Here is a 15,015-nt window from a genome sequence, read left to right as displayed (position 1 = left end):
GTCAATTTCTTTATTTCAGGATGACTGTCTCAGGTCACTAACAAGATTTGCAGCCGCACATTGGACAGTGGCATCACTTTCAGTGGTACAAGGGCATCTTTGTAAACTTTTTGCATGTGAGTATTAATGTTTATAATATATGATATGGAAATGTCTCATCTGAAATTTTGTTTTCAGCTGTATAACTTCTCAGAAATGAAATATTTGGTAGTACTGTTTTTGTTAAATGTGAGCTCTGGCTCATTAATTCATATATAACTTGCAAAAAGATAAATTAAAACTATGTTTTATGCCTTTTAACATACGTTGGCATATGAAATGTGCTAATGAATTATTTTTCTTTAAATCTGTAGCATTGGTGCCTAATGATAGCTATGAAGACCTTCCATGCATATTAGATATCGACATGTTTCATTTATTGGTGGGTATTTTGCAGTTTGTTAAAGTTCTCTTTATTGTTAACTTTACCTTTGGTTTGGTGAGTAGTATGGAAGCATAGAGAAGGTGTTATCTATCATATGCTGTTATTCTTACACTTCTCTATAAAACTTTTTTATGAGGAGCCTTGGAAAGAAAATATTTGGGAATCTAGTTGACAGACTTGATCTGGGTATCTAGACATCCTCCTTCTCTTATTTTACTCTGAGGCTAAGGTCATTAATTTAGCCTGTCTGTGCTTTTTACATATAATAAAGAGGTAAAAATAATAGCAGCAGCCTAAGGGCTACTGCTGGTTCATAGAGTTTTTTTGTGCATTTTAGCAAATCTGTCAGATACAATCCTATGGTTTCACTGCTTAATGACAGACAGTTCCTTTATGATTCAGGGAGAGGGACAGCTACCGAGCAAGTGCAGTGTGTTACCAGGATGCATAGCTGGCCAAGCAGTAGGTGGCCAGATTTCAGCCCCCACTTCAGGTGGGTTGCCTTGCACAGGTTCCAGAGTGCACTGTCACATAGTGTAGCCCAAGTGTTGTCCCCATAATCTCTAGATTCATCAATATTTCAGAACTTCATGGGTTAATCCATATACAGATTATATTTTAAGGATTATAGACACATTTTAAGGAATATAAACCTAAAATGTCAGCTGTTGTTATTATTTCCACTGCTACTGCAAACACCATTGTTGGCAGCACCATACCAGCAGCAGGGGACTAGCATTTATTGTGTACCTACCTGCTTTCACATACACTCAGATTTGTCCTCAATCCCTACTATTGCTTTATTCCAAATTTCTTATCTCAAGTTTACCAATAGAAAAACTGATGCTCAGAGGTGTTAAGTTGTCCCAAAGCTCATACTTTTTCCAGTTTCCTCCCTTAAAAAATTTCAAGTGTTTTATTTCCATTAATAATAAGCTTTTTATGTCGGGCAGTAGTACAAGCCTGTAAGTCCAGTGGCTCAGGAGGCTGAGGCAGGAGGATTGTGAGTTCAAAGCCAGCCTCAGCAATTTAGTGATACCTTGTTTTAAAATTTTTTAAAAAGGGCTGGGTTGTAACTCAGTGGTAAAGTGCTTCTAGGTTCAATTCCCAGTAACCTCCCCTGCCTCCACCCTCATCCCCCCAAAAAAGCTTTCTTGAAGGGCCTAAACTCAGAAGGGATTATGGTAAGAAAATGGGAGTGTGTTTAGCTGTGAGGAAAGGCACTGACTGATGTTCTGCATTGGTGTCTAGGTGGGCTTGGTACTCGCTTTCCCTGCCTTGCAGTGTCAGGATTTTTCAGGTGTCAGCCTCAGCACTGGAGACCTCCACATTTTTCATCTGGTTACTATGGCACACATCATACAGATCTTACTTACCTCATGTACAGGTAACTCTTCCTTTTTGTCTTCTTGAGTTTTCTCAGTTTAAAAAATGTTAGAGGAGGGCTGGCTCAGTGGTAGAGTGCTCACCTAGCACATGTCAGACACTGGGTTTGATCCTCAGCACCACATAAAAATAAATAAATAAAATAAAGATATTGTGTGCATCTGTAACTTTAAAAAAAATTAATACTAGAGGAAAAAGTATTTTGGGTGGGAATATATAAATTAAAATTGGGTTTTGTGCTTTTTCTGTTTATTCTCATGTAGAAGTTTTGAAACAAATTTCTTTCTCCTTTTAAAATCCCCTAGCAATGTAAATGTTTGTACTTTTGTTTTATTTCATAAGTTCATCAACATATGAGTACCAAAACAGTGGAGCCCCTTAGAATTTTATGTTTAAAATGCTCCCCCTTTTTTTTCACTTGTATGTTTGTTAATCACTGTTAAGTCATGTATTATGTTCAAACTTCCTGGTTTTTCATATCTTTAGGATGATACTTTAGCTGATTTCAACCATAGTATGTCAGCTGGCTTGCTGATCTAGTGGAGATCAATAGAGTGCTCACACTTTGAAGGATTAAAATTCTGTATAGTTTGTGAGAATACTTTGTTATTTGTGAGTGTACAAATATATTTAAATGCTTAACATATGTGATCATCACTCCATTTGACAACACAGTAGGAAAATACAGAGTGCTAGTATTTCCTTATCTTTCAGAAGAGAATGGCATGGATCAAGAAAATCCCACTGGTGAAGAAGAATTAGCAGTTCTTGATTTGTATAAAACCATTCACCAGTATACAGGAAGGTGAGATTTATATGATTGACTAAATATTAGTAGGGGTCAACATGAAAAAGGAATGTATTTGTTAATTAGGAGAAATTGCATCTATTAACATGTTTTAAAAGAGAATAGAGGGCTGGGGATGTGGCTCAAGCAATAGCGCGCTCACCTGGCATGCGTGCTGCCCGGGTTCGATCCTCAGCACCACATACAGATGTTATGTCTGCCAAATACTAAAAAATAAATATTAAAATTCTCTTTAAAAAAAAAAAGAGAATAGAGACTACTGCAGTGGCATACACCTGCAAATCCAGTGGCTCAGGAGATTGAGGCAAAAGGACTACAAATTCAAGGCCAGCCTCACAGTGTAGTGAGATCCTTTCCACACGTAAAAAGGGCTGGGGGTATATAGCTCAGTGGTAGAGCACTCCTGGGTTTGGTCCCCAGTACCATACACACACACATACACACACACACCGAAAAAAAGAAGAAGAAGAAGAAAAAAGAAAAAGACAGGAGTACAATCTCTAGCACTATGGGTATACTTGTATAATTAGAAATATCTTAGAAAAGGGTAATAGTATATACTGCTTCCCACATTTATTTGTCTGTGGAGCCCTTCATTTTCCCAGAGGATCTTGCGCACAGAGTACTGGATAGATGTATTTTGGAGAGGTACTTTTCTAAAACACACATGACCACATTGGGAATTTGAATGCATATTTAACTAGCTTGGTATATTTTTTAAGGTAATATTCAGCAGTAGCAGGAATAATGTGAAATTATTAAAACATCACATGATGTTGGAGTTACTGTGATTTGGTGCAACAGTTTCACTTGGCTTTTAACTCTGTATGTCAAGAACCTAGGGCGGGATATAGCTCAGTTGGTAGAGTGCTTGCCTAGCCTGCCCAAGGCCCTGGGTTCAATCCCCAGCACCACAAAAACAAACAGTGAGAATCTATAAAATGTTTGTTCTTTGACTACAGTGTCTTATTTCTGAGTATCTACACTAACAAAATAATCCAACATATAGAAAAGTCTATAAGTAAATAAAGACATATATTCTAATACTATTGAAAATAATCTAAATGTTTGCATATGGAGGAATAGTTTGGTGTAGGTTATGGTTAATGCGTTTCAAAATATTACCAATGTAAAAAAAAATATTGCCAATGTATTAAAATTATGGAATGTAGTGTTCTGGAAAGCATGTTAATCTTAAATTTCATATGTTACATTTATAATTGTATGAGACAAATTCGTATGAAAATAGTTTGCTGGCATGATGCCTACTGGTAGAAGATGCTGGAATAGTTGATGGTTTTTCAATTTCCAGACTTTTTTAATGTGGCTATGTTACTTTTGTAAATTTTCGTAGCAGCATTGGAGGCTATATAACTAGTTGGCATCCTGTCATAGTCAAAGTTACTACTACTAGCCTATTAAGCCACTCCTAAGCATATATGTTCTGTTTTCACGCTGTGCTTTAACTAGAATGATCTTTTCTTACTAGATTTCCTAATAATCATTTTCTGTTGCAGTGCCTTGAAAGAAATACCTTCTGGCTGGCATCTTTGGAAGAGCATCAGAGCTGGGATCATGCCTTTTCTGAAGTGCTCTGCGTTGTTTTTTCATTACCTAAATGGAGTTCCATCCCCACCTGACATTCAAGGTAATGTCTCATTTCTTTTCAAATGTAGGAAATGTTTGTATTCTTTTTAAAGTTTAGAATAAAGCTGACCGTGCCTGTAATCCCAGCGGCTTGGGAGGCTGAGATAGGAGGATTGCAAATTCAAAACCAGCCTTAGCAATGGTGAGGTGCTTAGCAACTCAATGAGACCCTATCTATGTTCTTGTCTACTTTTTATTTGAATCTCATTAAATGTACTTTTAAACTTCTGTGTAAATATTTTTGCATTTGCAAGCACTCCCATAAAGACTGTAGTTCTTCTTTCAGGTATTAAATTGTTTGATTGTGTGGTTCAAAACTGTGTTCCTCAGATTTTAAAAAGTGAAACAATTTTATGTGGTTTTTAATTTGAAATGTATGGCATTAAAATTCAGAATACCATAACTGCACATAAATTTGATTTTAAGGTGAGAATTCATTTGCTCTTTCAGTTGTTTTCTATGTTCTCTTTTAATTTATTTAATAAAAGTAGTATAAGTGTTCATGTAACTGTGCTCTGATAGTACCTGGCCCTGGTCATATGATGCCTGCATGTAACGGTCTAAAGGTTTTTTTGACAGGCGTCTCTATTCTTTCAGTTGCCCAGGCACCATTTAGAATAATCCAAAATATTTATTTATGATTAGAGTTAGTATTTAAGGTCATCTCTCATGATGCAATCACTTTAATTTTAAGTTTTTTTCTAATTTTTTAATTCTATTTAGATATACAGCAGGAGAATGTGCTTTGACATATGATACATACATGGAGTATAACTTATTCTAGTTAGGATCCCATTTTTGTGGTTGAACATGATGTGGAGTTACACTGGTTGTTCATTCATATATAGGCATGGGAAAGTTATGTCCCATTTATACTATTTCCACACCCTTCCCTTCATTCCTCTTTGTCTAATCCAGTGAACTTCTATTCTTCCCTGCCCTTATTGTGTGTTAGCATCTGCCTAATAAAATCACTTTATATTTCTGTACTACTATAAACTTTTCCAGAACACCATACATTATTTTTGTCATTTAAGGTTTACAATAACCCTCTGAAGTAGATTGTGCGAGTGCACTGTTTTCCAAATGTTTTATATAGCTGCTATGCCAGGAAATTGTGACCAGTCTTTGTAGGAGTCACCTGATTCTACTGTTCATTGCATCATTTTCCATAAATCCCTTCCATGTGCCATTCTGTTAACCTACCAGTTCTATACCTAACAAATATGAACTCTCAGATTTTACTTTTTTAAATTTTTATTTAAAGCTCTGCTGTTGCTTATTCCCATGCAGAATGTTGTTTTATGATTATTCTTTTCTTCTACATTTGCAGTTTCTGGACTAAGCCATTTTGAACATTTATGTAACTACCTTTCCCTACCAACCAACCTCATTTGCCTTTTTCAAGAAAATAATGAGATAATGAATTCACTGATTGAAAGGTAATGATCATACATAATGCTTTTCTTCATTATATTAAATAGTTATATGAAACAAACTAATTTTTCACATATATGGCAAAATTCTCAAATAATGAACCAATAAAATTCAACACATAAAATTTGTACTATAAGATTTAGTACTTTTTTATGCTGGGCATGGTGGTGCACACCTGTAATCCCAGCAGCTCAGGAGGATGAGTGGGAGGATAATTAAGTTCAAAGCCAGCCTCAGCAAAAGCAAGGCACTAAGCAACTCAATTGAGAGCGTGTCTCTAAATAAAATATAAAGAAGGGCTGGAGATGTGGCTCAGTGGTTAAATGCCTCTGAGTTCAATTAGTACATTTTAGCTAAGTATTTGACTTTTAAAAAGGATAAGGTTTTTGCCAGGATAATGAATAAACATAAACAGATTTGCATGGAAAGGGAATCATGGTAGGAATGCTTTTTTTATTTTGAGACAGGGTCTCATTGAGCTGCTGAGTCTGCCCTTAAAAATGTGATCCTCCAGGGATAGGATTGTGGCTCAGCAGTGGAGTACTCACCTAGCACATGCAAGGCCCTGGGTTAGATCAGTAGCACCACATAAAAATAAATAAATAAAATAAAGGTATTGTGTCCAACTACAACTAAAAAATAAATATTAAAAAAAAATGTGATCCTCATGCTGTAGCCTCCGAGGATCACAAACATGCACCATTAGGCCCAGCTTGAAACGCTTATTTCAATATGTGAATTTATTTGTTAAGGACTCTGTTCCATAGATTTTTAAAGCTAAAAGAAACATTAAGGATTATCTTCTAGTCCAGGATTCTCACTTTGTGTTTGAAAACATTGAAGTCTAGAGGAATTGACCTATCTATCCCGTGAAGTTAGTGACTGACTTAAGATATATGGCTATTCTACCCACAAAATGTGTAAATCATAAATCTGATAAGAATGAATAGCCATGCTGGGTGTGGTGGCACATGCCTATAATCCCAACGGCCTGATAGGATGAGGCAGGAAGATAGCTGTACTGTCCCAAACCCTTTCCTCTCTCCTCCCTGCCTAGGGAACAGCTGTGCGGGTGGCTGGCGCCTCTTACCTTTAGCCTGGATTTCCACTCACTCTGAGGGACAATCCACAGCCCGCCCGCCCTCCTCCTTCCTTTGGATTCCTCAGCCTCCCAGAGACCAGTCCAACTCACCTTAGACATGCTCCTGGCTCTGGTAGGCTGAGTCAGGAGGATAGCAAGTTCAAAGCCAGCCTCAGCAAATAAGTAAGGCACTAAGCAATCAGCAAGACCCTGTCTTTAATAAAATGCTAAATAGGGCTGGGGATATAGCTCAGTGGTTGAGTATCCCTGAGTTTAATCCCCAGTACCAGCCCCTCCCCTCCCCCCCAAAAAAAAGAAAAAAAGAATTAATAGCCAGAACTCCTACAATTGAACATTATTTAAAAATAATAATTTGGGCTGGGGTTATAGCTCAGCATAGAACACTTACCTAGCATATGCAAGGCACTGGGTTCAATCCTCAGTACCACATAAAAATAAATAACTAAAATAAAGGTATGAACTGGGATTGTGGCTCAGTGGCAGAGCACTTGCCTAGCATGTGTGAGGCACTGGGTTCGATTCTCAGCACTGTGTATCAATAAATAAAATAAAGGTCCATTGACAACTTTAAAAATATTAAAAAAGAGAAAGATCATTTTTTAAATAATTAAATAAAGGTATTGTGTCCAACTACAACTGAAAAAAAATATTTTAAAAAGAATATTTTATTTTTTTAAATGGGCAAAACACTTACATAGGTATTTTTCCAAATCAGATACACAAGTGGCCAATAAGCATATGAAAAGATACACTTAGTCATTGTAGAAATACAAATCAGGAGCACAGTAAGATGCCATTTTATGTCCATTAGAATAGTGTTTTTGTTCTTTTTTATGAAGAGAAAATAAGTGTTGGCAAGGATGTGGAAAAATTGGGATCCTTGTGCATTACTGGTAGGAACAGAAAGTGATAGGGCCACTATGGAAAGTAATATAGCAATTTCTTAGAAAGTTAAAACAGAATTGCCTATGGTCCAGCAATTCCACTCAAAGGTGTTTATTGAAGAAGAGTTGAACTCAGGCACTCAAATAGGTACCTTCATTCACATCCGTGTTCATAACAGCATTATTTATCATCACCAAAAAGTAGAAACAACCCAATGTTCATCAACAGATGAATAGATAAACAAAATATGATGGACACACATACACAGAGGAATGTTATGGTTGAACCTAGAGGATACAGAGATAGCAAAATGGGAATTTCCAAGAGTTAGGGAAATGTTTAATGGGCAGAGTTTAATCTTTCCAAATTAAATGTTGGTCGTTGCACAATGGTATAAATATGCTTAATGCCACAGAACTGGTACATTTTAAAGTAGTTATTGCAGGTTCAAGCAGCCTTGGCAACTAAGCAAGATCCTATCAAAAAATTTTTAAAAAGACTGGGGTTGTAGTTCAGGGCACTCCTGATAGAATACTTAAAAATATATCTGTGTGTGTGTGTGTGTGTGTGTGTGTGTGTGTGTGTGTGTGTGTGTGTAAATCTTATTTATACTCTTATGTATGTTTTACTACAGTAAAAAAATGTTTAATATAGGTCTTGTAGATTCAGATAATATTATTTTGTCATTATTTAAATTGGTTTTTCTAGAATGTCCATATTAGTAGGGTAATTAAAAGGGCTGCAGATGTAGCTCAGTTGCAAAGCACTTGCCTAGCATGTGCAAGCCCTAGGTTTGATCACCAGTACCACCAAACATACAACAACAAAAAAGGTATATAGTGCAAATTTCAATATATTAACCATTCTTGCTTTTAAAAAATATTCTGATTTTAAAAAGTTGGAGGCAAAATGTGATATTTCTCTAGGCTTCTTTCTTTTATTGCAGTTTTTCTTTTTCTTTTTTTTTTTTAATTTTTTAAGTTGTAGATGGATACAATCTTTATTTATATTTATTTTTATGTGGTGCTAAGGATTGAACCCAGTGCCTCATGTGTGTGAGGCAGGCATTCTACCACTGAGCTACAACCCCAGTCCTTATTGCAGTTTTTCTGTTGATTCTTTTTATTATACATGACAGTAGAATCTATTATAATATAATTATGTAAGCATGGAATATTTCTTATTCTAGGCTTATTTTGATGAACTAAATATATTATGTAAAGATAATTTTCCTTTTATTGGCTATAAAAGAGGGAAAATTCTAGTTCTAACCCTTTAAATTGTTTTGTTTTGTTTTGTTTTTCCCTATTTACATTACAGTTGGTGTCATAACAGTGAAGTTAAAAGATATCTAGCAAGTGAAAGAGATGCAATAAGGTAAGTTAAAGATGACCAAAGACTTGACTGGGGTGGATGGTAGGGAAGACATGCAGGGTGTATTATATTTTTTCAAAACTGATTTCCCATAACTTTAGTGATTCTAAGAAGTAGAGTATCCTGCATTCATACTTTCTTCTAAATCTAATGATGAGAGTTTATTAAATGCAGAAATAAGAACATAAATATACTTATTATTCTAGATGAAAAAGAAGATAGCAGAATTATTATTTTGGAATATTCACTTTAAAATGTAGGTCCTCTTTTAGGTTCTTTTAGCTGTTTTTTTGTGTATCTTTTATTGTGGAAAATGTTAAACTATCTCAAAGTATAAAGAATAGTATAATGAGGGAAAAAAGATTTGGGACATTTTAACTTTAAATAAATATTTAACTATCAAATGAAAAAGGAAATAAAAAGAATAGTATAATAAGGCTCCATCCACATGCTTGGCATCTACCTTCAATAACTCAAACCATGGCCATTTTTATTTTTGTCTTTAATTCATTCCTTTTTGCATTAATTCTGTTTGATTTTGTAGTAAAGTTTGCTTCTGCACTTATGCCAGCTGTGCTTCATCTGTTAATATTTCCTTTGTTCTGCTTAATACATCATCCATAAAAATAAAGAGAGGAGTAGATTATTACTTCTATTCATTTGTTTCTACACATCCAAAAATGATAATACCATATGAAAATTTCTAGTCAAGCCATATGAAATTCAAGATTTTATAAGTCAGAAATGGTTTAATATTATCAATTTCTTATGGTTCAAACTGATAGTCAAGAAATTCTGAATATATAGACTTGAGGTATAGATATCAGAATAACCTTGGAACTTTTTAAAAAATACTGAAATAACTATCTATCAAATTTAATTTCTCTCAAATCGGAGCTCTAACATATTTATTTCCCTAGAACTCCACCAGATGATTCTGGTCTGATTAAGAACTACTGTCTATAAAGTAATTTCTCTTCAGTTGAAGTTCACTCCTTGTCTTTGCAGTAGATAAAGTAGTGAACAGTTACACCATGCTGGGCGGACATGTATGTGTGCACATGGAAGCTTCTCATACTGGGAGTGGACCCTCAAATACCGGTTGAATTTGGATCTGAATTTTTTTAGAATAAACTTGAAACACAGAATCAACATAGCTTGGTATCTCTAAAGAAAACGTGTTTACTCTTCTGTTGCTTCCTGTGTTCCACTCATTTCAGCTTAACGTCACCATTAATAAGGATAACCTTCCTGCATTCAGTATCCTAAGTTTGGTGATTGGGCTGTCCATTACTGTGTTGTTTAGGTAGAAGCTGAGAATGAATATCTTCATCTGCCCCTATCCTCCTTTCTACAGCTACCTTTTTGCTTAAGTGGTACAGATACTAAGTACCATTGTTGCTGTTCTGAGCACTATAAGTTAAGAGTTATATTGTCATTATAATGTGACCTTTTATATTAATTGATTTTTAAAATTTGTGTGTTTACTTTAGCTATCCAAGAGAATCTAACAAATTAATAGACCTTCCAGAGGATTACAGCAGCCTCATTAATCAAGCATCCAATTTCTCGTAAGTTTTGGTACTAGAACATAAAGCATTCCCTATCACTGGAAAAATTTACCTTTCTAGAAAGAATTTGAGGGATTGGTTGTTCTTTGTTTTGTTTGGGTAAGAAAATCATAACATCAGAAATACTTTAAATTACCTAATTTATAAAAGCACCATTCTCTACCATATTTCAGAATAAGATACAGGATATGGGGTGGTAGGGGGCAAGTTTGATTCACAAAAGATTATCAAATAATTGCACTCTAAAGTAATAAGAGCCCTCATAATTCTTAATATATTATGAAATATTGGACATATAAGCAACTTGAAGAATACAATAATATAAAAAAATTAAACATGTTTCAAGCTTTATTAAAATGGCATTGTACTGGGGCTGGGATTGTGGCTTAGTGGTAGAATGCTTGCCTAGCATTTATAAGGCACTTGGTTCAAATCTCAGCACCATAAATAAATGAATGACTAAATAAATAAATAACCATCAACAACTACTTAAAATTTTTTTTTTAAACTTTAAAGTGGCTGAGGTTGTGGCTCAGCAGTAGAGTGCTTTCCTTGTACGTGCAGGGCACTGGGTTTGATCCTCAGCACCACATAAAAATAAAATAAAGGTATAGTGTCCAACTACAACTAAAAAAATATTTAAAAAAAAAAAATTTTAAATGGGGCTGGGGATGTAGCTCAAGCGGTAGCGCGCTCGCCTGGCATGCGTGCGGCCCGGGTTCGATCCTCAGCACCACATACAAAACAAAGATGTTGTGTCCGCCGATAACTAAAAAATAAATATTAAAATTCTCTCACTCTCTCTTTAAAAAATAAAAATGGCGTTGTACTGTACATACTCCACATAATTTATCACTAGGCATTGTTTCTAAGATTTATCCATGTGGCATAGAACTTAAAGTCATTGCTTTTCTCTGTAGTATTTCATTACTTGACAATAGCACAATTAACTTACAGTTTTCTCCTGTTGATGATTTTATTTATCCTTTCTCCGATTTTTGATTCCTTGAGTGTTTCTCATATATGAGTTTTGTGTATATATACATATGATGTCCCCATTCCCTAGTCTAGGGATAATTTGACCTGTATTACAGGATGCATCTTTGGTGCTCCACTTGATATTATAAAACATTTTTCCAGGGTGGTTTTTTTCACTATCAACTCTTTTATCACTTTTTTTCAGAACAATGACTTTTTTTTTTTTCCCCTGTGGAGGTGCCCCAAATCAGGTGGTGATAAAAGCAGAGCCCCAACTCTGTGCCTTGTATGTGGAACTCTGCTGTGCTCCCAGAGCTACTGCTGCCAGACTGAGCTAGAAGGGGAGGATGTAGGAGCCTGCACAGCTCATACCTACTCCTGCGGTTCTGGTGCAGGCATCTTCCTGAGGTAAGGACCTGCAGGGGGCGTTATAGCTTTGGGTCTGCCTCTTATGTGCTTTTTGAGGTATTGGCACAAGAAATTACGACATTGCAGGACTGGGGATGTGACCTTCTGGTAGAGTAATTGATAACCTATCATATGTGAAGCCGTGGGTTCATTCCCCAGCACTAAAACAAAACAAAACAAACAAAAACAAATTAAAACATTGCAGAGAATTTCAAGACCACTGTTGTCTTATTGTTTGAGGGAACATAAGGATTTCTCATGTCTCATATTTAGTTCCTGCCAACTCTGTTAGTATTTCTCTTACTATTCCCCTCTTCCACCCTCACTCCAGATAACAGTTTTGTTCTACCTTCTTCATGCTTCTCTATGATGTGGAACTTCCAACTGTTTCTGTTTTTCTGCCCAAATCCAGTCAGAACTATTTCTTCTGTTGTGTCCTCATAACTTTTTGATTTTACCTCTGCTCATGCATCATAAACTGGTATATGTAGTTCTGTTCACTCAAAAGCATACAACAAATACTTAGTAACTACTATATAGTAGACATGGAAAGTACAGCAGTCAGGGGTTAGAGCAGTGGCTCAGACGTAGAGCACTCGCCTAGCATGCGTAAGGCAATGGGTTTGATCCTCAATACCACGTAAAAATAAAATAAATATATTGTGTCCACCTATAACTAAAAAACAAAAATTGTATCAGTCAGCAAAGCAAACAGATGTATCTACCCTGGGGCCAGGCGTGTAGTTCAGTGGTAGAGCATGTGCTTAGCATACACATGATCCTAGGTTTAACCCTCAGCACTTCACCAAAAAGATTTTTTTTTCCCTTATGGATTTCATTTTCTAATGAGAGAAGAATTTATAGATAGTTGATATGTTATGAAGAAAAAATATAACAAAAAGGAGCATATGAAATGCCTGCTGGGAAGTTGAAGTTTAGCTACTAGAACAAGGACAGCTCTCTAAGACTGACTTTTGAGTAAAGACATAAAAGGGAGGAATACCTAGTCAGGAAATAGCTAGTCGACAGTGCTGAGTGGGAACACTCCTGCCATGTTCAAGACAGGGAAACTGGTATTACTGGAGATTTGTGCACAGGAATATAATCACAGCTTGATATGTCTTAGTGACGTCTCTGAAAGAGATAGAAGCCATTGCGTGGTTTGAAGCAGAGAAGAGTTGTGAGTCTTAGCTCCTCTGGGGATTAGGTTTTATCCATATCTAAATCATCTTAGTATCTTCTTAGGGCCCTCACAATTTCTTATACGCCGCAGATTTCAATAAATGTTTGTTGAATTGAGCTGAATTATTAACAACAACAAAGAAAAAGAAAGCAAAAGAAGCCCTAAGACAAATCTTTCCAAGGGATAAGGAGACCAATTTTTAAATAGCCAGTGGGAGAAATGTGCAAGTAATATTTTCCCTTGTGAAAGTAGTACAAAGTGTGTTGCCTTGCATCAATGTTTGCACCCAGTTCTTTAAATGAATAATTTCCTCATAATAATGGTTAAAGGCCAGGTGCAGTAGCACACACCTTTAATCCCAGCCTCTCAGGAGGCTGAGACATCAAGAGGATCGTGAGTTCAAAGCCAGCCTCAGCAAGGCGCTAAGCAATTTACTGAGACCCTGTCTCTAAATAAAATACAAAATAGAGTGATCTGAGGATGTGGCTCAGTGGTTGAGTGCCCCTGAGTTCAATCCCCAGTACCAAAAAAACAATATCCATTTTATGTTTAAAAGTTTACTATCTTCTCACATTTAACAATTTTTAAAATTGTGTTATTTGATCCCTCGTTTCCTATCCCTCAGTGTCTTTATGTGGATTTGCAATATAATCATTGTTGATTATAATACACTCTTTGTAGATCCTAATTGTAACGTTATACTCCATGTTGTATAATATGTCAGAATATACTCTACTATTATATATCTAAAAAGAAAAATAAATAAAAAAATTTTTAAAAAATCTCAGGTAGGTGGGGGTGATATTTTTAATTATATCTTTGCTATAGATGCTATTTCTTCTAAAACTGGATTTATTTATTTTTTTAAAAGACCTCGTTTTATTTGGAACTGAATCCAAAACTTGGCTAGTAACATAAATGTGTAACATATGAATGATTTCTCTACAGAGTACGGGAATGTCAGGTGCTATTTTTAGCTGGCAAAACCAAAGGCTGTTTTTATTCTCCTCCTTACCTGGATGACTATGGGGAGACAGACCAGGGACTCAGGTAAGGGTCTGTCCTGGGGGGCTGGGTAGTAACTCTGGGCCTCAGGGCCTTCAGTACATGGCAAGCACCATGAAGTCAGCTTGCAGACCCCAGGGTTGGATTCTGGAAGAGATGTCTATGTCATCTGTAAACTCTTTTCTAAGGAGAGGGCATCCTGGCTGCCTGGTTTATTGTTCTTCCAGCCTTGAAAATGCCATGAGAAACATCAGGATAGATAAAGGAACAGAAGAAAACATAGTGTAACTGGATTCCATCTATCATTCCAAAGCACCATTTGAATTACCACATAGCATCCACAGCAGCAGAGCACTACAGGGATGGCCCATTCTGATTTGTTGAGCTGTGTGTAGGGGAGACCAAGGGATCTCTGGGTGATATAAGAACAGAGTTTAATTGCTAAGACATGTGCTTGTCTTATTACATAAGAATCTGAGGAACAAATATTAGAACATACAGAAAAAGATATAACATCATGTTAGGCTTATCACTCTATTCTGGTGGCTTCTAGTATATCATATAGCATTTTAGCAAAACGCTAGCAGTTCACCAAACACTATTAAAGAACTTCTTTTAGATTATCTTTTTGGACCAAAGAAGGTAAAAATTTTAGCCCAGGTATTACCATTCAGGCTTGAGTAGCCAAAGTTAAAGGCCTGGAAACACAGGCAAGGTAATTAGAAGAGCTTGCCCAGGTGCTTGGTGCAGGGTTTGACTATATGCTACTAATGACAGTTCCTCCCACTTCTCTGAAGAGGATGGGCA

General features: G+C 36.0%; 1 protein-coding gene across 4 annotated transcripts in view; it reads left to right on the top strand.

The window, feature by feature from the left end:
- Ubr2 (ubiquitin protein ligase E3 component n-recognin 2) overlaps positions 1–15,015 on the top strand; it is a 141,721-nt gene that overhangs the window by 123,875 nt on the left and 2,831 nt on the right. For all 4 annotated transcript variants that reach the window (XM_040282678.2, XM_005318681.5, XM_005318682.5 and 1 more), the window contains 10 exons: positions 20–116; positions 354–421; positions 1,676–1,811; positions 2,525–2,615; positions 4,136–4,266; positions 5,599–5,707; positions 9,010–9,066; positions 10,557–10,634; positions 11,850–12,020; positions 14,152–14,253. In XM_040282678.2, the coding sequence (XP_040138612.1) occupies positions 20–116; positions 354–421; positions 1,676–1,811; positions 2,525–2,615; positions 4,136–4,266; positions 5,599–5,707; positions 9,010–9,066; positions 10,557–10,634; positions 11,850–12,020; positions 14,152–14,253 (1,040 nt within the window). The remainder of the gene's footprint in view (positions 1–19; positions 117–353; positions 422–1,675; positions 1,812–2,524; positions 2,616–4,135; positions 4,267–5,598; positions 5,708–9,009; positions 9,067–10,556; positions 10,635–11,849; positions 12,021–14,151; positions 14,254–15,015) is intronic.

The sequence above is a fragment of the Ictidomys tridecemlineatus genome, chromosome 8 (assembly GCF_052094955.1).
Source record: "Ictidomys tridecemlineatus isolate mIctTri1 chromosome 8, mIctTri1.hap1, whole genome shotgun sequence".
NCBI lineage: Eukaryota > Metazoa > Chordata > Mammalia > Rodentia > Sciuridae > Ictidomys > Ictidomys tridecemlineatus.
The sequence above is the reverse complement of the archived record's forward strand: the minus strand, read 5'-3'. Positions and strand labels throughout refer to the sequence as shown.